Here is a 24,245-nt window from a genome sequence, read left to right on the forward strand (position 1 = left end):
GGCCTGGCGGCGCGGGTCGCTCGTGGGGCCCGCGATGGCGGCCTCGGCGCCGGCCCGTCCTTGAGTGCCCTCTTCTCCCGACCAGGCACTCCGGGGCGGCCGCTGGAGTGCCCGCGGCCACCCGCGCCGCCGCCTCCCTGTTCCCCGCGGGCCTTTGGCGATGGCGGGGCGTTTAGAGAGTCCCCGGCACCTGCTCTGGGCCTGACAGGGAGGCCCGGCGTGCGGCCGGGTGACCCTGGCCGGACCGCAGGTGACAGGACCCGGAAGCAGCCGGGAGGCCAGGAACCCGAGACCAGGCCTGGATGATCCCTGGTTGCCTGCGGGCCTGCACTCCTCCCGGGAGCTCCCCTCTGCCCTGGGCTGAACGCTGCGGAAGTGAGTCACCGGTGTGGAGCGTGCCGACGGCCAGGGGTAATCCTGCCTGTCCAGCTTTAGTGACTTTCTAAATGCAAAGAGTGGCAAGAGCTTGTGTTTCCCTGGCCCGGCGCGGACAGGGGCAGCCAGGGCTCCGTAGCTTAGCAAGGGAGGTGGGTCTTAAAGGAAGCCTGGTTCTGGCCCCTGACCCTACACCTGTGTGAAAGCTTCAGCCTTTCTACCGGGGAACCTGAGGTCCCTCTGCCGCTCCACAAAGGGAAGATAGGCTTTGCCTGGTGTTGATGATGGTGGAAGCTCCTGCGTGTCAGACCCTGCCTACACCAACCTCCCCCTGGCTTCTTCCCAGGCAGTGGGGCAGCACTCTGGTAACTCCCATCTTAACAGGTGGGAAACTGGCTGAGGGATAGCACTTGCTGCCAGGAGAAGGGTGGAGAGAACTGAAGCTCCAGGTCTCTGACTCACAAAGGCTACTTTTCAACCTCCTTGTTTCAGGCCAGCCAGGGTTCTGCTGGCCTGAAAACCTCCAGAAATTACATGCAATTCATGAACTGGTTTGTGAAGAGCCTGAAGGAAGGCATTCATCCTCATGGCCATTCAGACAGAGCAGCCCCAGGTACAGCCTTTAAGCTCTCAGTGTGATGTCTCTTCTCACTGCACCAGGTAGGGACAGATACTGAGAAGGCAAATGATATTAAATGGAAACAATTTGGGCTCTTTGAGAAACACACCTACAGGAATGCAGGCATGCTGGTGATTTGCCACTTCACTCTCATTCTGACCTTGTGGGCCATCCTGAACTGTGAGGCACAGCTGTGGGATTGATCTGTCTCTTCATCACACATGCAGGCTTTGAACTCTGCCCTGAGTCCTTGGAAGAGGGCTCTCTGGTTCTTTTGCTGGTTTGCTGTAGCTCTGTAGGACCTTCTAGTACCCTTTCCACATCCACTAGAGCACTTGGTACCATGGGTACATCCTGAGGTGCCATGTGGTGTTCTCTTTCCCCACCCTTTCCTCACTCCCTCTCACCTAAAGCCTAACTCATCCCTAACTTCTCAGCAAGGACACAGGCTCTACCACTGTGTCTTGATCTGCAGAGCCATTTAACCCATGCCTTGTCCTGCCAAGAGAGCCCAGAAGGTCTTTGTCAGGCTCCAGTGTTGTACTGGTTCTCTGTACAGGGTTCTGCTGGCAGCATTCCTGTTTCACACATCTCCCCTTCTGAGTACAAACACTTAGAGGGTGGGTCCTATTTCTGTCTCTCAGTAGGCCCCATGCCCAGCTCTGTCCAGCCCTGCACTGAACAGGTGGCCCGTAAGCATCCTCAGTCAGCTGTTCACACAGCAGCTCTGGGTCAGTTGGGTTCTGAAGCCTAGGGTGGGGGTAGGGGTTGTTCCTGTAACATTGTAGCCTCTTTGGAAATGGGGAAGGGGTGGCATCATATGACCACAGCTTGTTTCTGAGTCTAAGGAATCGACTTGCTGGCTTGTGACTCTTTCATGTCACTGGAAGGTGCCAGAGAAGGCTGTGAGTAGACTAGGCTGGGCTTGGAGACCTATTTAGTCATAGTCTTGTCACTCCATGGGCCTCTCTGCATGGTGCCATCAGGACAGGGCCTGCTGCCAGGCCCATGTAGTACAGGGAATGGGAGCTGTGGGAGAACAGAGAGGCACCCTAGCCTGGTGCAAAGACCAGAAGGGCCATATAGCCCTGGGCAGTCCTCCTGTCCCTTTTCATTCTGCTGCATGGTTGTCCAATGATGTGGCTATCCCTCCTACAAGGCTCACCAGGCATTGAGGCAGGCAAGTCTGTGTGTTGTGAGACCACGTGGGACATGTGCCTTGGGCTCTCTGCTCCCGTCCAGGCAAACAGACACACTGTCATGGTTTTACTGCCCCTACCTCCAACTCCATGGTGGTCAGACTGGAGGACATGCCTGGACAAGGCTTCAGGATATTAGGGGGAAAACAGGTTGATAACTGCTGTTTGAAAATGTCATCATAGCTACACTCATTGTGGACAGGCCTTGCAGCTTCTGGCTCCTCTGGGAAAGCAATGTGCAGAGGGAACCTCTTCCACTTTTCTTGAAAAAGTTGCCCTTTGGAATTAATTACTCAGGCAAGTTGAATCTCTTGGACCTTCTGCTCCTTGTCCAATCCTACCCCCATGCCCTTTTTAATGGGAATGACAGCAAATTCTGGAGTTATTTGGAATCTCTGCCTTTCTGGAGAGGTGGTTATGGAGAAGCCAGAACTTACTGGGCAAGAAAGTGCCAAGAGATCTGCTGTGGAACAGGATTCTGTATTCCCACAGTTCCCTGTCTGCTTCTCTTTGGGGCCAGTGGAGGACTTGGGTGCCCCTGGAATTTCTGTTCTGCTACCAATGGGGTCACTAGACCACCCAGGCCAGGGTTTTCCTTCCACCATTGAGAAGAAAGAAATATGAAAGTGCCAAAAAACAAGAGTGCAGCCAGGTATGGTGGCACATGCATGTAATCCCAGCTGCTCCAGAGGCTGAGGCAGTTGAGACCAGCCTCAGCAACCTGAGAATCTGTCTCAAAAAGGGCTGGCTCACATGTTTTAAGTCCATTGTTCAGTCCCCGGCACCATATACACACAAACCAAGTGCTTGTCTTGTATATTTTTTTCTCTGTTAAAAATAGCATTCCACATTAAACAATATTGAACTTGTGAACTAAAATCCTAAGTATGTGCTTGTTTCCCTGACAATATCGTTTTGAAGAGCATAATGTTTTTCACAATGCATAAATAAGGCGTCTCTTAAGACACAAAAAGACATGCAGTATCACCCCCTGTCCCTGCCTAGGATGCAGCAATATGAGTATGTAGATGACCCTCCAGATTCCTGTCCTAAGCTGCTCAGGAAACCCATCTCTTCTTCTCATACTGAAGAAGGCCAACGTTCTCAGTCCAGTCCCCAGGATCTCCTGGGCAAGTGGGGAGTCCCAGAGCTAATCTGAAGAGGCCCACAGCTAGAGCCCCAGTGCTATATTGTGTCTCATGGACCATGCAGTGTTAAGTCCTGATTTTCTTCCTGAGCTAGTGGCTGAACTTTTAAGATTGGACATAACTTGAAGAAATCTGGAACTTAAAAGAGAGCTGCCCTGTAGCACATGGTGGGAAAGCTTCAGCTTGGGAGGATGAGGGGACAGGGCATGCTTCTTCCCAAGCTTGTTGGCAGAAAGTGCTCCTACTTTTATTTCAGTAGTTGGAATTTCAACTCAGAACCTCCATGGTTCATTCTCTGAGGTGGACAGCATCCTGCCTGCTCTAGTGAATGGTGGTATCCACTGTCCCTTGTTCACATGACAGGGCAAGATCTAAGCTGGTGCAGGAGACTGCAGAGTGCCCAAGGAAGGATAGAGTAGTGAGTGCCATGACAGTGGTCCCTCCATGGTGATCAGGTGTTGAGAAGAACAGAACTGGGATTATTGTTGCCCAGAGCCCTGCTGCCACCTGTGCACCTTTTCCTGGCAGCCCAAGCTCCCTCCCCAACTGGTGCTGGTCTATGGTGCTGCTCTGCCCCTGGATTCTTGCCCAAGGTCTTTCCTTGTAGCAGTGCCAGGCTGAGGGAAGTCAAGACAGGATCTTGAACAGTCTCCTCTGCCATTCTGGCTGGTCTAGAATTGACCACAGGCCTTTAGAACTAGACTAGACAGGTCAGGGTCCTCAAACCAGGGCAATGAAAAGCCAGCTACACCATGCTGTCCCAGGTCCCTGGTCTACTTCAGTTGTGGGACGGGTGGAGTTCCTCACAGGAAAGGGCCCTCATCCATGTGTGCTGTGGTAGGACAGTGAAACCCTCCAAGTGGTTCTGGGCCCTAATGGGAGGTAGAGCCTGGGCCACATGGGCAGTCCAGGAGTCTGGCCTGTGCAAATAAACTCAAAGACTGTATGGCACTCCCAGGCCAGAGTCCAGATACTTCTGGAGGAGTGTACTGACTCAGGGCAGCAATCCAGCAGGAACTTGGTGTCTTTGGATTCAGCTCCCAAGTTCTGTGGTTTGTTTATAGGTTTATTTGGGCTATAAAACTGTGGAATAGCAGGGTTGGGGTGCTGAGGACCCCTCTCTATGGCTGGTACCTTGGACCCTTCGTTGGTTCACTGGCTCCAGAACCCCTCCAGACCTACTGCTATGCCCTGACAGATTCTGGTTCTCCACCTTTTGGGAACCCCCCTTAGGAAAACCATGTTTCCAAGACTGGGGCCATGGTCTTGTCATTCCAAGACACCATAAGGGCAGACCTGGTGGGACCTTGCTCTCCTGGATGTCCTCCTGTTATCTGGGGGTATCTCCCTGTGCCCTGCCCTTGGCCCCAGATGGAACTCCCTCTGTGTACCCAATAGAGATGCCGGAGCAGAACTGGTGTGGAGCATGTGCATGCCCCAAACCCTGACACAGCTTCCCCTTGTCCTCCATCCCTGAGGGGCTGGCCAGGGAGCTGCTGACATCCCTGGGGAGTGACCTCTCCACTTGTCCCCAGGGAATGCCAACCTGCCAGTTCTGGGGGGCAGAGGTCACAGTTGAGTCCTCCCCTGGGGTGGGTCCTAGCCTAGTTTCTTATAGGGATAAGAGGGAAGGTTCACTCCCTGTCCTTGGTCCTTCCACCTTACAAGGCAAAGGCTTTGTTTCCTCTCACAGTTTCTGTAGTTGGCATTGGTTCCAGTTGTCCCTAAGCTGTGGGAAACAGCTCAGAACATCATCCCAGGCAGCAGCTCACTTTTGGTGTCACATCTGACCTGGGGTCCTCCTGGTCAGGTGAATGCAATTCTGGGGTATGGTAATAGGTGTCAGGTTGGGCTGGGACTGCCACTCTTCCTGCTGTCCCCCACATCCTGTTCCAGGTAGGGGTGTTACTGGAGCTGCCACAGTTAAAACAGTGGCGAGGTGGCCTTTTGTAAGATTTAGGAAACATGGTCCTGTCCTGCTCAACTTGTGCTTCTCTCTGCTCTCCCCTGGCAGCGTGTATCACAGATTAGCAGGACAGGACAAGCACTGGGGATCCTTTGCCTGCACACACATCAGGAGCACAGGATAGGGTGGGCACCTTCCTGGCCTTTGCTGGGTACCATCCCTAGGTTGTTCTGGGAGTGAGGTATTCCAGCTTTGGGGAGCAGTTCCAGGCAGAAGGTGATGTCACTCTACTCTGGCTACTGCAGTGTGGGCCCTGGGACTGGGGCAAAGGGCAGGTAGCACCAGGGTAATTAGTACCTTGTCCTTTCAGGGCACTGGTGGCCTCACTTCCATGCTTCCCTGAGACCAAATATAGGCTGCTGCCCCATTTAAAATTAGGGCAGTGGTTCCCAAAAGAAAGCCCTGAAGGAACTTGCTGGGGCTGTCCCAGGGTTAGGCTAGTGCAGGACCCAGGCTGTGCTCATGCAGGGAGTCTACCAGGCCTCGAGACCGAACATCTCTTCCTCACCACACCCTTCCTTTCTCACTGAAGCCCGGAGGCTTGCATATCATTGTACTCTGACTTTTGAAAAGTGTTAAGTCACACAGCAATGAGAAAGTGAGCCACCCTGCAGGGGCCTCTGAGCATCACTGGTTGCCATGACCAAGTACCTAAAAGAGTCTGGCACACAGCAAAGGCCACTGGTGTCTGCTGAGCACCTGAACACATGATGGGCCAAGCACAGAGGGCACTTGCCAGAGCATCGACCTTTGCCCAGGGTTCTTCAGGAGTGGATGGCCCTGGGAAAGGCAACTCAGGCCTGTCATATGGTGAGGGACTGTGTTCTGCTCTGTGTGAGGCCTTCACCCTCCTGTTACATCTAGAGAGACAGAGTGGTCAGCACTACTTTGTAAAATATCCCACTCTATCCCCAGATTATTTAGTCATGGAGCTATGATGGGAGTCTGGGCACTCCTTGAGGTCTGCCTCATAAATGATGCATATCTGCTGTGTGTCCCAGTCCCTTTGCCTGAAAAGTGTCATCCACAGTGTCCTTGGGCAAGTGGGATGGGACTACTGGGATGACCACCACCTCTTTAGAAGGCTGGCCAGAGCCAGAGGAACGTCAGCTCAGGCAGGGCTCCTTGAGCTCCCTATGCCTATGGAGGCCCTGAGTACAGTTCTTAACCTCCCTAAAGGAGGACTTTTGAAGCATTTGCACAGCTGTCCACACATGGGGTTACCCACCAAAGGTGGCATGAACAGGATTGGGACTAAAAGCTGTGTCCCAGGAAGCAAACAGAGGGTGGGGTTGGGTTTTGTTTTCTTCTGTGATACTGGGAATTGAACCCAGGAATCTCACCCAAGCTAGGCAAGCTCTCTACCACTGAGCTACAGCTCCAGCCTTTTTTATTTTATCTAGGATACAGACTTTAGCCAAGTTGGCCAAGCTGGCCTTGAACTTGCAGTCCTCCTGCCTCAGTCCCCTGAATGACTGGGGTCAGCCAGGACAGAGTCTTCATCACTTTTCCCTGCCATTTCTCTGTTCCTTTGCTTTTTTTGGTACAGGGGATCAAGCCCAGGGTCACTCTACCTCTTTTTTTTTTTTTTTTTTTTTTTAAGTTGGGGATTAAACCCAGGAGCATTTAACTACTGGCCCACATCACCAGCCCTTTTTATTTTTTATTTTGAGACACTATTGCTATGTTGCTGAGGGTGGCTTTGAACTTGTGATCCTCTTGCCTCAGCCTTCTGAGCTTCTGGGATTGCAGGTGTGGGGCACTCTACCTCTGAGCTATATCCCTTGGTCCTTTTTATTTTGAGACAGGGTCTTGATAAGTTGCTGAGGCTGGCCTTGAATTTTTGGTCCTCCTACTTCAACCTCCCAAGTTGCTGGGATTATAGACATGTGCCTTTTTGTTCCTTTTCTTCTGAGCACTCAGCAAGAAGGGACTATGTTGTCCCTGTCCTCCAGGAAAGATCCCCACATGCCCCTGCCAACAGGCCTCCTTGCCTGACCACTGGGAAATTTCCCCAGACTGGATCCTGTTCTGGGAGGGTGTCCTCTGAGCTCAGGGGAGAGAGATGTTCAGGGCAGAGTGCTCCCTTGTATTGGTCAACACCATCTTTGCCCCAGGCCTGCTAAGAGACCAGTAGGGAACAGGTGGGGGCTTGCGGGAGTTTGTGCTTCTAGCAGCACACATGGCACCCTCAAGGGCAAGGTATATGGTACCCCTCAAGGCAAGCAGGTGGCCTCTGAGGTGCACAATTCCTACATTCACAAGTGAGTATGGGCAAGGCCCGCTGTTGGAACACACCAGTTCAGGACCTGGCTGTGAGTAGTTTCTTCCACTGGATATGACTTCCACTCACCATCAGCTCAGGGCTTGACTGCAAGAGGGAAGCACCAGAAATGCCAGAGCCATTCCCCATGGAGGCTCCTGTAAGGAGGAGCTCTTTGTTCCTTTTCTGTTCCACGCTGCTCTGCCACTGATGCATAACCTCAGGAGAGGCAGGAGTGCTTGCTAATGTGGGACTGACACTGGGTTACCGGCTGGACTTCCCCTGGCAGTGGCAGCCTGGGAACTGGCAGGCTGAATTTGATCCTCAAAATTGACCCACAGGCTCACCGCTATGTTTGCTTGCTACCCCTTCAGAAGCCACCAGCACACATGGGCCTTGAGTCCCGTGAGGTGGCATGTCCACATAAGAAAAGCTAAATGATAACAGTCCAGAGAGCTTGAGAAAGGGAACTCAGTATCTCAGTGATGCCCTGTAAGATGATTTTATGCTGTTAAGACAGCATCCTAGGGCTGGGGTTGTGGCTCAGTGGTAGAGCACTTGCCTAGCATGTGTGAGACACTGGGTTCAATCCTCAGCACCACATTAAAAATAAATGCATTGTGTCCATCTATAACTACTAAAAATATTTTTAACAAAAAAGCATCCTAGATATGTGGAGCTGGAGTTCTTGCTACCCAAGGGTGGCTTGTAGGGCATCGGAACCTGTGCAGCTTTGCTCTGGCCTGGGCTGCCCAGGCCTTCCTTAGGGAATAGACAGGAAACACTGGATTTGGGGGCCACATGATCTCTGAAAGCACAGGTGACACCTAAATAAATGAGCTGTCCTCTACCAGTATGACTATTTGGGGACATTGAAGTTTGAATTTCACATAATTTTCACCTCCCATAAAGTGTTGTTTTATTTTTGATTTTTCCAGCCAGTTAAAAATGTCATCATTGTTCTGCTGGCAGACTGGATTTGACCCTCAAGCCATGGTCTGCAGCCCTGTTCTGCACCAGTGTGCTCAGTGCCTGGTTTGCCGTGGGGAGAGGCCTGAGCAGCCACAGGACTTGCTAGCGTCCACCCCATCCACCTCCCCAGCCTCTTGGGAAAAACAACCCCTCACGCTCTGAGGGAGATGGCGGTCAGGCGGACATTATTGCTGCACAGGGAACTCGACTGGCTCTGATTGAAGCCCTGTGGCTTGGGGGTGTCTGGGAGGGGCTAGGCCCAGTGCTGGGAGTCCTCCCTGCCATCATTCTGACTCAAAGGCACCATGCAGCCCATCTGCCTACCACACAGGAGCAGCTACCAGGGCCACCCCAGGCTCCCCGTGCACCAAGGATACTTAATGTAGCACTTTGTTTTGGTAAACCATCTTCCCCTAATTGCACCCTGACCAGATTTAGTGTCCCTAGGACTTATGCAGAAGCCAGGGAAAGGACTGTTGTCATATAACATCAGGTACAGGGGTGGGGACCACTGTGGCCACACAAGGCTGTTATTGATCAACCCAATCAGAAAGGCAGCCCAGATGGTCAGCTTGGACCAGGTATTCCATGTAGGTCAGCCTCAGAAGGTCCTCCTAGGGTTATTTTCAACCTCCCTTACCCAGTGGGCATAATAAGATGGCCTCTCCCACAGTGCAGATAATCCATCTGCGGAGGTCCCAGTGAGGCTTCCTTCTGGTCACCCCTGGGATAAATCTCTCTGGAGGAGAGACAGAGGGCTAGCACTGCCCTCAGCCTTGGTCAACCTTGGGTTCTTGTCTTTCTCCAGGTCTGGGGCCATGTGGGTTTGTGTGGCCAGCTGCTGCCCTTCCTCTAACTCTTGGGGCCTCCAAGTGCCCTTCTCTGAGGCCTGGATCAACCCTGCCAGCTCCCTCCTTTTCCTTTGGTTAGCCATCCTTGTGGTCTCTGCCCCATCACAAGACAAAGCCAGCCATGTGATCCCTTTTCTAAGGAATAGAACATTTTTGAAAACCAGAGACAAGTGATTGGGGGATTATTGGGTTTCAGGGGCAGGGCAAGGTGACTTCCTAGGACTCTAAAATGCCCTGAGCCGAGGGATGGAGGGGTACTTCAGCTCTGTAGGGTGCTAGCCTTTCGAACCTGACCTCCACCCCTTGTGGGGCCTGGCTCTGGGAGGAGCCTGTGGTATTGAATATTCAGGGTGAGGCCCAGGTCTCTGCGCCTGCCTGTCCCCACACCCAGAGCTACTTGGCATGCTGGGAAACCCTCCTAGGATCTAGGGCTTCATCTGTAAATCACACTGTTTCTTTTCTCTTTTATTCTCTCTCTGTGTTTATTTTTGTTGTGTCACTGACCAGCCGGCTACCCTGTCTCCGGCGTGGGCATTCTCCTCTCTCCATGCTCCTGTTCGTGTGCCACCGGCCAAAGGTGACCAGGCCTGTCTTTCAGCGTGGCCGCTATCAGAGGGGCCATGGGGAGCTCCGCCTCCTCCCTGGCCACTGAGACTGAGTCAGACCACGGCTTCCCCCGGGGGCCACCATACCCAGGGCCCCCGGCAGCGGCTGACTGGTGTAGGAGTGGCCCTGGGGGGCCCATCTGGGGGAGTGCCCTGGTTGCCAGGCAGCACCCACGCCCCCGGGCCCGAAGGTAAGAGGGTGGGGAAGGGCTGCCCCATAGGGGTCTCAGGAAGGAGGCCTCTTTTTTTCAGGGCGTCCCTCCTTGACAGAGGCACATGCTCAGAGATGGGGCCTCTGTCTCTCAGGTCTTGGGCACCTTGCTTCTGAAGGCCAAGGGCATCCAGGCTCTGAGTTATCTCCACCTTGGACCCAGCAGGTCTGGGACCCTCCTGGGCCAGGATGTGCTGCTGATCCCACTGTTGGGCACTTCTTTCCTGTGGCCTGCTCTTGTGAACACTATCTGGAAGCCAGGTGCAGTGGTGCACACCTCTAAACCCAGCAACTTGGGAGGCTGAGGCAGGAAGATCACAAGTTCAAGTCTGTCCTCAGCAGTTTAGCAAGATCCCGACTCAAAATTTAAAAATAATGGCTGGGGAAGTGGCTCAGTGGTAGAATAATCTTGATTCAATCCCCAGTTACCCCCCCCCCAAAAAAAAGTCTCTAGACTAGCTTGGGAGGTAGAGGCTGCCAACCTGGAGGCTGGCTCACACACGAGTTCTGGCTTGCATCCCATGGACTCAGGGCTGAATCCTACCTGTGGTGCTGCTGCTCTAGCATGGGGACACAGTGACAGGCCTACATCTGCTGCCTCCACACAGCATGTCATTGCTGCTGGTTTGGAGAAGACCTGATGCTCTCCAAACTCTTGAGGTTTGGGGCCTTGGGGTAGATATGGTGGCAGTAGCTTCGTACTCTTGGGAGCCCAGGCCTTTGATCTGAGATTACACATCCCTGTCCCTCAATCTGAGGCAACTGCAATGCAGTACCTGGCCATGGTTCCACAGACAGCTCATTTACCTGCCTGCCATCTTGTAGGCACAGGAAGGGGTGGGCCACATGGAGCTGTGGGCCGCATGTGGAGAATTGTCCTCCAGGGTTAGCTTTGGTACAGAAGTCTGAGCTCCTGGCAGACCAGGAATCAGGGGGTGCTAGAGGGGATCAGTGAGGCTTCAGGAAAATGTCTTGTCTAAGACTTACCCTAATGGATGAGAGCCACTAGGGAACTTGAGGTGCAGAGAGAGGACAGTGGCCACTGGTGGAAATAGCACTGCTTCTCTTGCAGAAGAAGGCATTGGAGCATGTTACAGTTCCCCTTATCTGCACCACAGATGCTGGGGAGCAGTGAGGGGATCAAACCCAGGGTCTTACTGAGCTACATTCCCAGCCCCCTATACATATTTTAATTAACATCTGTGGTTAATAGTGTGGTTCATTTTCAGTCAGTTTGTAGCTTTGTACAAACATCCTCACAAACCCATTTGCAGCATCTCTGCCCCTGAAAGAGGTCCCCTTTGCAGTCACCCTCATCCCTACCCCCACACTGGCCTCAGACAGGTACTGGTATGCTTCCTGACAAAGGTCTGCCTTTTCCAAAAATGCAGCATGTGGCCTTGTGACTGGCTGCTTCCATTCCTTTCTTCGCTGAGCAGTAGTCTGTCATTAGTATAGCCCACCTCTTGTTTCTGCTCATGGACACTTGGGTTGTTTCCACTTGGCTTTTATGCACAATTCTGCTGTGGACATTCATGTTGAAGTTTGTGTGTGGACAAGTGTTTTCCTTTTTCTTGGGTAGATTAACCTAGAGTGGAATTACTGGGGGCTTACAGTGAGTTTATGGAACTTTCTGAGAACCTGCTACACTACTTGCATTTCCCCATGTTAGACAGTGTTCATTGGGTCAGTCTCTTTTACTTGACTACCCATTATGTTGTGCAGTGTTATTTCCCTGGTGGCTAATGATGTTGAGCATCTTCTTGTGTTTTCATCTGTCCACATACATCTTTGTATACCGTGCATGTATATTCTAAAAGACATCATTAAGAGCAGAACCCCTGAGCCTGGGTGGAGGCTGGCTGCCACTTCAGCTGACCTCAGCAGGCAGCATTCTAGCAATGAGCATTGACATGCTTGCTGCATGGGTGGGATTAAGTTCATGTGTGCTGATAAAAATTCAAATTTTTGTTTTTTGAGGTTCAAGGTTTTAAAATCTTTTTTTAATGTCGTACTTACAAATTTTACTTTGGCATAGTTCTTTTCATCATAGAAATTTCACACATTCAACCAGATTGTGGTGGTACAGTCCTGTAATCTCAGTGACTCAGGAGTCTGAAGCAAAAGGATCCCAAGTTCAAAGCCATCTTCAGCAACTTAGCAAAACCCTGTCTCAAAATAAAAAGGGCTGGGACGTGCACCTAGGTTCAACCCCAGTACCAAAAAGAGAAGTTCCACATATTCAGTAAATATCTAAGCATCACGAAGAAATATAGAGAAAAGCATTTTCTCCCCTGCCCATTTTCCAGAAGGAGAGGCCCTCTCAGCTCTTTCATGCACCCCAGGGCCAGAGTTGGAGACCTCAGGAAGGCTGTCCAGGTATGGATTCCAGGCAGCCTCAGCCATCATGCTCTCTGGGCACTAACACTGTGGTTGTCCCAGGCCCGTCTTCCCTGGAACTGTCAGGAGAATGGTGGTAGCCTTTCAGGAAAAGCTGAAACCCCAGACTAGCACCACAGGTGTTGGCTCTGGAGTGTGCCCTTTGTACTGCCAAGGCTGTGCCCAGAGCATAGATGTGTTGCTGTGAGACTTTGGGTCTTGGCTTGAAGGATCACTCACAGTGCATGTAGATACAACCCTACCCCCTCACTCACCCTGACCACCAGACACCTCCCTTGGGGCCATTGCTCTCAGATAGCCTGTTCCCATGAGGAATCCATAGACCTGCTGGCTTGAGAGGGCAGTGTGGGAAAGCTGGATACAGCCGATGGTGAGAAAATAGGAGTTGACACTACACTGTGACTGCCCTACAGGACTCCTTCCAGCACACATGTTCAGGCAGCAAAGCACAGGCATGGGAGTCTGGCAGACCCTTTCCCAGCTCTGACAGGACACCAGTGGGCCAGGAAGGGCTCTGGGCAGAAACTGGCAGCAGTGACAACTCCTGACACCTCTGAGGAGGTACACCTGGGTACATTGCCTTCTTGAGTAAATTCTCACAATGCCCAGAAAGGCAGGCACTGCCCCCTCAGGTAGTCCTTTGTAAGGATAAGGAAGTCACCTACTACCTCAGCCTGGGAGAACCTAGTGTGCAGATCTCTCCCTGGTAACTGGGTACCTGTGTCCAGTGTCTTGCCCAAGTGCTTAATTAGTGAGCAACTGGTTCAGACATTGGCCACCTAGAGAAAAAGATAAGGAGGATGCACCCCACCCAGAAAGGCCAACCAGGCTGTGGACTGTGGCCAGCCCAAGGAAGAGTGACGTGCCCTTGTCCTCCTGAGAGTGTCAAGTGGAAGCCCCCAGAGTAGAATCTATCATGAACACAGTTGGAGAGCCACCAAACCAAGCCTGATGCCTTTGGGGAATTTGCAGGGTCACTCATTGGGCTGCACAGGTGGTCAGGGGCATTTGTCTCAGTGTGGCCTGCTGAGCCAGCTGCCCGAGAAGCCCAATTCCAAAAGTCAGGTGGCTTTGACTAAGGCCCTGTGAATGGGACACCTGTCTCATTTATCTCTTCCTGAGGAAAGCCTAGGACGTGCAGCCTCCATGTGCTCCAAGCACTCATTTCCTGGTTATGTCAGGTGGACTTTGTACCCCTCCCTTCTCAGCTAGAACTGAGCGTTGGCAAGGCCCAGAGAACTGAGGGCACAACAGGTGTTCTGTGTTGATTTTCTGGCAGTTGCCTCAGTTTCCTTTTCTTGTTAGCCAGTTTCCTATGAAGGTAGATTTGCTTCTGTGTCCTCCAGGACAAGTGCCTCAGGTCTGAACTTGTGTGCTGTGTAATCTGGGAGCATTTTATTTTGAGAATTTTGAAGTACCTTCTTTTTTGTGTGTGGTACTGGGGACTGAACCCAGTGGTGCTTTATCACTGAGCTACATTCCCAGCCCTTTTAATTTTTTAAATTTTGAAACAGGGTCTCACTAAGTTGCCAATGCTGGCCTGAAACTTGCAGTCCTCCTGCCACAGCCACTCAAGTGGCTAGTTGATGCAGGCTTTTACTTATACACTTTGGTAGTATTCTTGCCTTGTCTACTGATGTTTTGTGGATTTCGGGCTTGAGTCCTTTGTCTCCTCCCAGACCCTTCAAAATGGAGAGTAGCCTTGAGTGATGGGCAGTAGAACAAGTGAGCCAAGGAGGCTGAAGAATAGGCCCATCAGTTCTCCTGGCTGTCGTGCTGGTCCTGCATCCTTTCATGTCATATCATGACCCATGTCATGCAGAAGTGGTCAGTCCTCAAAGTCCCTGGTCCTTCAGGCCTCTCCCAGCCACAAATGAGCCACTGCTTTCTGTTCCTCCCACCTTATCCTGTTTTCATTTAAACCTTTCCAAACTGTGGACAGGACCTTCCTGACTCAGTTCATCTTCCAGGACAGCTCTGTCATGTCCTCTCAGGTACTGATCAGACTAGCAGACACCATACCTGGATATAAGCTGGGCACTGGCTATGCTAGCCAGCTCCCAGGGGTACAGAGACTTGACCCCACACTATTGTTTTTGAGGTTTTTCCTGCTCAAATCTATGCTGACCAGGGGCCTAGGGCCAAGACACCCTGCCCTGAGAGTTGTGTGATGTCAAATGCTGCATGAGTCTGTCTTCTCTCTGGAAAATCCTCCTGAGGAGTGGGTTGTGAAGGGTCAGCCCCACACAGGTCCCCACTGCCCAGCTTGGCTATGCTCCAAGTGTGTGTGCAGGTGGAGCCAGTTGTCCACTGGTATGCGCTCTTGCATGTGTGTGCATGTTTCTGTGTATGCCTGTGCTGCACTCCGTGCCTCGACCATGAGCCTTTCTCTGAAGAGGGAAAGGGACAGGTTTCTTCTCTTCAGGAAGTCTTTCTGGCATTTATGAGCATAGAATCCCAGGTCAAAATGGACTGCCTGGCCTGGGCTCTGAACCCAGCCAAGTGTACCCTATCTACCCCAGGGTTCTATGGAGCCCATTCTGTTCACTTGGGCCCTGCACTCTACACTGTGGACAGTGTACAAGGGCAACCAAGTGCCTCTGCCATGTGAATCCAGTCACGCTTCCACCTACTTTTCTTGCAGGGTCTCTGCCTGCACGGAGAATCTGCTTTGGAGTCCTCTGGGTTCTGGGAAACAATTGTGTTGCTAGGGGAGAATTTTTCCCCCCCTAAAGAGGCGAGTTTTCATTCTTCCTAAACCAAAAGGGATAGAAGCCCAAGCTTCATGCCTCATGCCTGTGCCTCACTATAAAGAATAATTGATTTTCCTGCAGGCAGAGCAGCTACAGTCAGTTTAAGAGATATTGTGTAGTATGGAGACCCCCTCACACTGGCTTAGCCCCACGGGCCCCACCCTACCCCCAATCCTGGACCCGGTGAGGCCCTGGAGGAGTACATCCCTCCTACCTTGCCTTGGGCCCCAGTGCCTCCCCTTCCATCCAGGAGTAGCAGGCACTTGGCCTGGGGAGCAAACAGTGAAGCCAGGAGCCCAGGAACCCTCCTAGCCCGGGGAGCTGCATTCAAGGCTGTAGGCAGCCTCCCTCTGTGTGCTAAGCTCAGCCTCTGGTTCCAGTGCCTGGCGGGAGGGAGTGCCCTGTCCTCAGAACAGTGCTAGGTACAGGCCTCCCTGTCTACCTCTGGGCAGGCCCACATAGCGTCTGTCCTGCAGCCTCAGCTGTGATTGAGCAGCCCTCTCCGGCAGACTTCATGCAATACCCCCATAACTATCACTGCCTAGCTAACAGAAGGGAGGGCCAGAGGTTGTAGACCTTCTGTCTCTGTCCATAGCTCCCCTGAACCCCTGAGTTCTGGGCACTGCACAGCCTAACCCCACATTGACCACACCAGGTTTCCAGTTCTGCGGTCACAGGCAGGTGCCTCCCCCAGGATCATTCGCTGGGAGGGTGGTGTCCTACCATCTATAGGACATCATGATCACGGACCCCACAGGAGCTTCCCTGACCAGGGCCTTTCCTTGCAGCCATACACACTCGCCTGGGTCTATGGCCGCGGTTGGGGAGTGGTCCTGTGCGCGCTGCACCTTCCTGAACCCGGCTGGCCAGCGCCAGTGCTCCATCTGTGAGGCCCCTCGGCACAAGCCTGACCTGGACCAGATCCTGCGGCTCAGCGTAGAGGAACAGAAGTGGCCCTGTGCCCGCTGCACATTCCGGAACTTCCTGGGCAAGGAGGCCTGCGAGGTGTGTGGCTTCACCCCAGAGCCTGTGCCTGGAGCATCCTTGCTGCCCATCATCAATGGGGTCCTGCCCAAACCACCCACCATCCTGGTGGAGCCAAAAGGCAGCTGTAAGGAAGAGACGGGCTCTGTGCGGACAGCAGGGATAGTGGCCCTAGAGCCAGCTGGAAGATGCACTGAGGAGAAGGAACAAGAAGATGAGGAGGAGGGGGCAGAGCCCGGAAGTGGATGGGCCTGCCAACGCTGCACATTGCACAACACACCCGTGGCCAGCTCCTGCTCTGCCTGTGGGGGCCCCCGAAAACTGTCACTGCCCAGGATCCCCCCGGAAGCCCTGGTGGTACCCGAGGTTGTGGCCCCCGCAGGCTTCCATGCAGTACCTGCCGCACCCCAGCCAGTGTTCCCTGGGGAAGGGGCTGAGGCTGACACTCCCTCCACCAGCCAAGGCCCAGCCTCTGCTGACCAGGAGGCTCCCAGGGTACCTCCTTTCAGCCCCTTCTCACCCACCCTGCAGAACAACCCTGTGCCCCGAAGCCGCCGAGAAGTACCCCCCCAGCTTCAGCCACCTGTGCCTGAGGCTGCTCAGCCCTCTTCCTCCACTGGCTCCAAAGGGCCCCCCCAGGGCCCAGGCAGGGCCACGGCTGCTGGGGCCTCACGCCTGGCAGAGCTGCTTTCAGGCCAGCGGCTAAGTGTGCTGGAGGAGGAGGTGGCCCCAGGGACCATCCTTGCCCGCTGTGAGGCCTGCAGCCCCTCCCCAGGCAGTGATGTCATTGATCTAGCTGGGGACACTGTGCGCTACACACCTGCCAGTCCCTCCAGCCCCGACTTCACCACCTGGTCGTGTGCCAAATGCACACTCAGGAACCCCACAGCTGCCCCCAGGTGCACAGTATGTGGCTGCTCTAAGCTTCATGGCTTCCAGGAGCACAGTGAACCCCCCACCCACTGTCCAGACTGTGGGACTGACAGACCTGGCCCCTCTGCCCACAAGGCCACCAGTCTTCTCTCTGAGCGTCCAGGCCAATGGGCCTGCCCTGCCTGTACCTTGCTCAACGCACCCCGGGCCAAGCACTGTGCAGCCTGCCACACACCCCAGCTCCTGGTGACCCGGCGCAGGGCTGTGGCGCCCTTAAAGCGTAGAGAGAGTATGCATGTGGAGAAGCGGCGGCAGACAGATGAGGGCGAGGCCAAGGCTCTCTGGGAGGACATCGTGGCCTTCTGCCGGGAGGTGAGAGGCCTCTTCCCCACCTGCTGACTGCTGCTCCAAGCCCCTTCATGCATGTAAGCCCACAGAAAGGTAGGGTGCAGGCAGGGCTTCTTCAGGCAACATGGAGACCCCACTGAAACTGGAGGTCAGGACACCCTTGTGCTCTCAGAGGCTGAGCCCAAGGTGGCATCCTCTTGCCTCTAAAGGTGGCTGAAAGAACAACTGCCCTCCCTAGGCTCACATGTGTTGTGACCTGCCTGTCACCATCCTGTGGTATCTAGCTCATTTGCCACATTCCCCAATGCCCACTCAGGTCAGGGTTCTGAGCTCTGAAGTCTGGGCTACACATAGACCCCATGCCATTGCTCTGGGGCTCTGTTGGGAGGGCAGGTTTTGCCTCTGACAGGTGAAGTGAGGCCACCCTGCCTGGCCTGATGTCCAGCCATGGTCCCTACAGAACAAGGTGAACTTTGTGGATGATAGCTTCCCCCCAGGGCCTGCATCTGTGGGCTTCCCTGTGGGCGACAGCGTCCAGCAGCGTGTGAAGCAGTGGCTGCGGCCCCATGAGATCAACTGCTCCGTCTTCAGGGACCACAGCACTGCATGGTCTGTCTTCCACACCCTCCGGCCCTCAGACATCCTGCAGGGGCTGCTTGGGAACTGCTGGTGAGGCTCTGGGCTCCTGGCAAGGGCCCACAGGCCCAAGGGAGGATGGTGAGGCTGTTGGTCCAACTATGGTCACTTAGTGAAGCTGCCTAACGCCACACAGGTTCCTGAGTGCCCTGGCAGTGCTGGCTGAACGGCCTGACCTGGTCGAACGGGTGATGGTCACCCGCAGCCTGTGTGCAGAGGGCGCCTACCAGGTGCGGCTATGCAAGGATGGCACATGGACCACAGTACTGGTGGATGACATGCTGCCCTGTGACGAGGCCGGCTTCCTTCTCTTCTCGCAGGTGGGCAGTAAGCAGGGGTGTGAGGCTGGCTTCCTCCTCTCCTTGCAGGTGGGCAATGGGCCTGTGGGGGGTGGGCTGAGGCGGGCCTTTTGACTCCAGCCCCTCCCCAGGCGCAGCGGAAACAGCTGTGGGTGGCCCTCATCGAGAAGGCGCTGGCCAAGCTGCATGGCTCCTACTTTGCCCTCCAGGCAGGGCGCGCCATCGAAGGCCTGGCCACACTCACCGGCGCCCCCTGCGAGAGCCTGGCGCTGCAGGTCAGCTCCACTAACCCCCGAGAGGAACCCGTTGACACTGACCTCATCTGGGCCAAAATGCTGAGTTCTAAGGAGGCTGGGTAAGAGGGGCGGGTGCTGCCATGGCCTGCGGCGTTGGGCGGAGAGGCGAGGCGAGCGGTGGGAGACGCGGGGGGCAGCACCCTCTGAGCTGCACCTGCGACTCACACGGTGCTTCAACGCAGGCTGGCCATGGTCTGGAGGCCTGGCCAGTATTTGCCCCAGGTGGGGCTGGGGCTGTGGGAAGAGCCCAGTGGCCATTGCCTCCTGCATGGAGCCAGGGGTGGGGTGCTAGCCCACAGGGTGCCCGTGGGAGGTATTCAAGACCTGCCCTGCCCTGGTCAATGTGTGATCCCTGAGCCAGCCCCATGTTTCCTCATGGTCCCCCCCTGCCCCAGGTCAGGCAAGGTGGAGGGCTAAGTCAAAACTTCCTGGGCATGTCCTATGTGGTTCCTGGGGACTCATGTGCCCCAAAGGCAGGGAGCAGCCCCTTTCCACCACCCCTGCCCATCCCAGTCAACAAGAGCCATTCTGCCCACACAGGTTCCTCATGGGTGCCTCCTGTGGTGGGGGCAACATGAAGGTAGATGATGCTGCCTATGAGAGCCTGGGCCTGCGCCCCCGCCACGCCTACTCTATCCTGGACGTCCGTGATGTCCAGGGCTCAAGGTAGGGCCTGGCTGGCTGTGGGCAGCCACATATGTGGACATGGGTAGGAGCTGTAGAGGTGTAGACATAGCCCCTCAGCCCTGTGATCCTCAGGCTCCTACGACTGCGGAACCCCTGGGGCCGTTTCTCCTGGAATGGCAGCTGGTCAGACGAGTGGCCACACTGGCCTGGGCACCTGCGGGGCGAGCTTATGCCACGTGGCAGCAGTGAGGGTGTGTTCTGGATGGAGTACAGCGACTTCATCAGGTACCTGGGCTGCCTGCCTGTCCTTTGACTACGAGCACAGCCAGCTCTCCTGCTATCTTGGGCAGGCAGCAGCTCATCTGTGTCCTGGCCTTTGTGGGGGCTCTGAGCCACACCTCTGGACAGACCTGGGATCCAGGTCAGTAGGGCTCATGTTCTGAGCCATCCTGTCCAAGCATAGCAGCCAGGACAAGTGCTTCCTTGCTGGAAGGACTTTTCTGATCAGTGGCACTGGATGCTGGTCTAAGAGATGCTAAGGGCTCGGGGGTGGGGTGGGGGTGGTCATGCAGCTGGAAGGCAGTGAGCTGGGAGCCTGTGGGTAGTTGCCGGGAAGTGGATACCGCATCCAGGAGCTGGGCATGGGGCTGCACTCTGCTCAGAAGCCTGTTCTTGCCACCCAGGTACTTCGATTCCGTGGACATCTGCAAGGTGCACTCAGACTGGCAGGAGGCACGGGTGCAAGGCTGCTTCCCCAGCTCAGCCAGCGGGCCAGTGGGCGTGACGGCACTCACGGTGCTAGAGCGAGCCTCGCTGGAGTTTGCCCTTTTCCAGGAGGGCAGCAGGTGGGCAGCAGGCAGGGGGCTCTGTCAGGATGGGTCCACGGCCGCACTGCACAAGGCCCCAGCTTGCCGTCTGCCACCATAGGCGTTCGGACGTGGGGGACAGCCACCTCCTGGATCTGTGCATCCTGGTGTTCCGGGCCACCTTCGGCAATGGTGGCCGCCTAAGCCTGGGCCGCCTCCTGGCCCACAGCAAGAGAGCAGTCAAGAAGTTTGTGAACTGTGACGTCATGCTGGAGCCCGGAGAGTACGCAGTGGTGTGCTGTGCCTTCAACCACTGGAGTCCCACTCCACCAGGGCCCCCCACCATGCAGGGTAATGGTTCCCCTGAACCCTAGGCCCCTCCCTCAGAGGCCAAAGGCCCACCCTGCAGGAAGGCCGCCAGCTCCCTCACACATGCCCCCCCCACAGCCTCCAGCCCCTCTGCAGGGGTCCCGCGAGGTACCCCTGAGCCTCCTGGACACGTGCTTGCAGTGTACAGCTCGAGGCTAGTCATGGTGGAGCCAGTAGAAGCGCAGCCCACCACGCTGGCAGATGCCATCATCCTGCTCACTGAGAGCCGGGGAGAGCGGCATGAGGTAGGTGAGGTCCCTGTGTGGTGGAGGGAGGCCTGTGGCAGGGGGCAGCTGCCCATGTTGGCTATGTGCAGGGCCGCGAGGGCATGACCTGCTACTACCTTACACATGGCTGGGCGGGGCTCATCGTGGTGGTGGAGAACCGGCACCCCAAGGCCTACCTGCACGTGCAGTGCGACTGCTCCGACAGCTTCAACGTGGTGTCCACGCGCGGCAGCCTGCGCACCCAGGACAGCGTGCCGCCCCTGCACAGGTGGGAACCCCCGGCCCCACCCCACCCCCAGGCACCCACTGGTCCTCACTAGCCCTCTCCCCCAGGCAGGTCCTGGTGATCCTGTCCCAGCTGGAAGGCAATGCAGGCTTCTCCATTACTCACCGCCTGGCACACCGTAAGGCAGCCCAGGCCTTCCTCAGCGACTGGACAGCCTCCAGGGGCACCCACAGCCCCCCACTCACACCTGAAGTTGCTGGCCTACATGGGCCCCGGCCGCTGTGACTGCTGCGTCCTGGGGCGAGGGCTGTGTGTGGACTGCCCACTGCCTCTCACACGCACTTTATGAGGGAGACCCCAACGGAGGACGCTTGAACCAGAATCTCAGGACCCCACCTAGGGAGCCACCAGCCTCAGGGCGCAGCTTCCCTTGGGCACCCCATCCCTGCCCTGTCCCTCCTCTCCCCTCCCAGCCCCTCAGTCCCCAGGCCAGGCCTCCCAGCTGCCAAGCAGAATACCTCGAACTGGACAGGCTGCTTACTGGCCACTCTGACCTGCCATCTGGGGACAATTTCAGGTGGCCAGGGCCAAAACGGGGGCTGCCCCTTCACAGTGAGTGTGGGGTCTCCTACCAGGGAGAGGCAACCAAGAGCTCTGTTCACAAAACCAAATCTGGGGTCAGGAGCCAAGACCCCATGGAGAGTCGGGACCACCCCCCTGTGGGGCTCAAGGTCTGCAGCTTCCCCTCTCAGTTTGCCCTAAGAGCCAGCCAGCCTCCTTGCCTCAAGAAGGCAAGCAGGGGTCCCTGAAGCCCTGGCATTTGAGTAGTGCACCTCAGGAGGCAGGTGCCTGGTGGCCACAGGCCAGGGCTCAGGGTCAGAGGGGTCCCTGTCTAGCTGCCCCTCCTGTGACACTATGCAATTCCTGGAGCACCTACCAGGATCGAAGCCATGACTGGCAGTAGGTCAGGGCGCTGGGCCAGCCCTGCTGTCTGGCGAGGTGTTCTGTCCTCAGCATCCTGACCATGGCCAGGTAGCCAGGGTCCAGCACCCTGCACCAGTCCCATCCCATGGCCTCAGCCCAGCCCATCATGGGCACAACAGGGCATAGCTGCTGCCCATTAGAAGCCCGGGAGCTGAGCTGCCTACCTGTCCAGCATCCCCCCAGCTGTGTATTGAGGCCAGAGTTCTTGTCTGCTGCAGGGACACAAGTCCAGCTCCCTGGGTCCCCTGCCCAGCCACCACTGTCCTGCAGCTCCCGGGCAGCAGGCAGCCAGCCTGCCCACGGCTCTCGCATCCCATGGGAGTCGTGGGTTTTTACACCTAGAGAAACATTCCCCCTTCCCCAGGCCTCCTTTCCTCTGAGCTGTGAATGTTTTTAACCCTGTAAATACAGTCAGCTCTTTGGACACGCAGGCTGTTTTACCAGCTGTCAGTCCCTCCCTGTCCAAGGCTCCACAGGCAGTTCCCACTCAGGCTCCAAGGACCAAATAAAATCATTTTGTTTTGTAAGGGAGCCTTCTGTCTGTCGCTACCCTCCTGGGGTCCAAGCCCTGCAGGAAGCACAGGCTGTTCCCAGCTGGCAGGTGGGGTCTCTGCTGGTGGAGCCCTGCTGAGGGGCAGTGGGGCTTGTGCCGTGAATGCTCATTGCTGCCCAAGGTCAGCCTCATGTGAGCCTCTAAGGGGTGGGGCAGCCAGGAAGATGCTCTGCAGGAAGGTCCAGGTAGGCAGGAGCTGCAGCCAGACCCTGCAACCTCAGCCAGACCGGAGGGTCCATGTGAATGGGTTCCTGCTGTGTTCAGGGCCCTGTCTGAACCCATCAGTCACCAGGCAGGAGCAGATGGAGCAAGGGGGGCAGAGTGGGACAGCAGCTCCTGCCCTGCAGTTGCTTCCACGTCCCCTCCTGGCCTCCTGGTGTCACAGGTGACGCTGAGCCACTCAGCCTGTCTCTGGCCAGCAGCCCAGGCCCCTTTTGGGGCTAGAGGACACCCCCTGGGCAGAGCGGGGGCTGGGAGTGTGCGACCAGAGCACTGTGTGTAAGAGGCCTGTCATAGGCCAGCCCATCGAATGTGAAAGCAATTAAAGCCACCAGCAGTGTTCGCTCCGGGCGGGCCTCAGGCGGCGGGGCAGCTGCCACAGCACATCTCACCTCGCGCCCACAGGCCGCCTGGCCCCTCGCGTCTGCGCACCAGGTTGGACCTCTTGTGGGTGGGGGCCAGGCCTGGCTCACCTGTGTATCTGGCCAAAGCTCCCTTTGTCCACCCCTGAGATCCCTGGGCAACCTAGGACCCTGGCTCCTTCCAAGGCTCCTTTCATATGCCCTACCTGGCACCCACCTTCCTCTGGCCTCTGCATTCTCCAGCCCCAAGACAGCCCAGGAGGGAGGTCCAAGTTGGGAGACAACTGCCAGGGCTGGGCAGGGTGTCCCCGACAGGCCAGCAGCAGCACACCCTCTCCCTTTGACCCAGCTGATACCCTCCCCTCCCTTTGGATCCCAGCAGGCAGGGGATATGAACCTAAGGTGTCCATAAAGGAGGTGGGGGCACTAGCAGGCAAGACCCTTAGGCCAGCATTGGGCAGGAGGCAGGAAGGGCATCTTGATGCAGGTTGAGGGAGAGTCCTGGAGGAGGAGGAGGAGGAGGAGGTTCTATGTGCAGAGCAGGTGGGGAGTGGCTGGGCCAATTCAAGGAGTGGGTCTCAAACACTGTCCCATCAGTGGGCTGGACTGGGCAGTTCGGCCATCTCTAGAGTGCACCTGGTACTCGAGCCAGCCTGTAAACAGCAGGGTGGACTGGCCCTAGAGGGGTTCACAAAGCTCAAGCAGACGGGACTCGCTGCTAAGGCAGGGAGTGGATGCCAAGGGTCTTAGGGGCCCTGCCTGGCAGTCTCCACCCCAGGGTCTTCCAGCCCTCTTCCCCTCCACTCTGCCCCTCATCCCCTCCCCACATCTCTACCCTTCCCCACCTTGCTCCCCGACTTCCTGACCACTTGGCCCCGTGCCCCAGCCCTCTCCTAGCCCTCACTGTTGGCGCAGCATGCTGCAGCAGCCTTCCCGGGCAGCGAGTTCTCACTGGTGAGGCCTCCCTGTCAGAAGCATTTAGTGTACAAATTAGTCGCAGCCTCCCTGCCTCCCTGCTCTGGGCGCTGGGCTGACAGAGCTGCAGCTTGGGGCCCTCTCCTGCCTGCCCAGGGC

The 24,245-nt window shown here is 55.9% G+C and overlaps 1 protein-coding gene across 5 annotated transcripts; it reads left to right on the forward strand.

Moving 5' to 3' along the window:
• The first annotated feature begins 87 nt into the window (after nt 1-87).
• On the forward strand, nt 88-22,564 carry Capn15 (calpain 15). 5 transcript variants are annotated; one of them, XM_078024782.1, is made up of 12 exons: nt 88-10,189; nt 16,151-17,591; nt 18,028-18,236; nt 18,340-18,523; nt 18,623-18,777; nt 19,339-19,464; nt 19,543-19,710; nt 20,109-20,270; nt 20,353-20,582; nt 20,679-20,845; nt 20,917-21,095; nt 21,161-22,564. In XM_078024782.1, exons 1-12 carry the CDS (start codon nt 10,014-10,016, stop codon nt 21,336-21,338), a joined length of 3,375 nt encoding a protein of 1,124 aa, XP_077880908.1. In that variant the 5' UTR covers nt 88-10,013; the 3' UTR covers nt 21,339-22,564. The 5 variants fall into 5 exon arrangements, with proteins under 5 accessions (XP_077880908.1, XP_077880909.1, XP_077880910.1 ...); XM_078024783.1 differs by having other exon boundaries at nt 90-10,189; nt 19,558-19,710; XM_078024780.1 differs by having other exon boundaries at nt 92-10,189; nt 18,634-18,857.
• The last annotated feature ends 1,681 nt before the right edge of the window (nt 22,565-24,245 follow it).

The sequence above is a fragment of the Ictidomys tridecemlineatus genome, chromosome 10, assembly GCF_052094955.1.
Source record: "Ictidomys tridecemlineatus isolate mIctTri1 chromosome 10, mIctTri1.hap1, whole genome shotgun sequence".
Lineage (NCBI taxonomy): Eukaryota > Metazoa > Chordata > Mammalia > Rodentia > Sciuridae > Ictidomys > Ictidomys tridecemlineatus.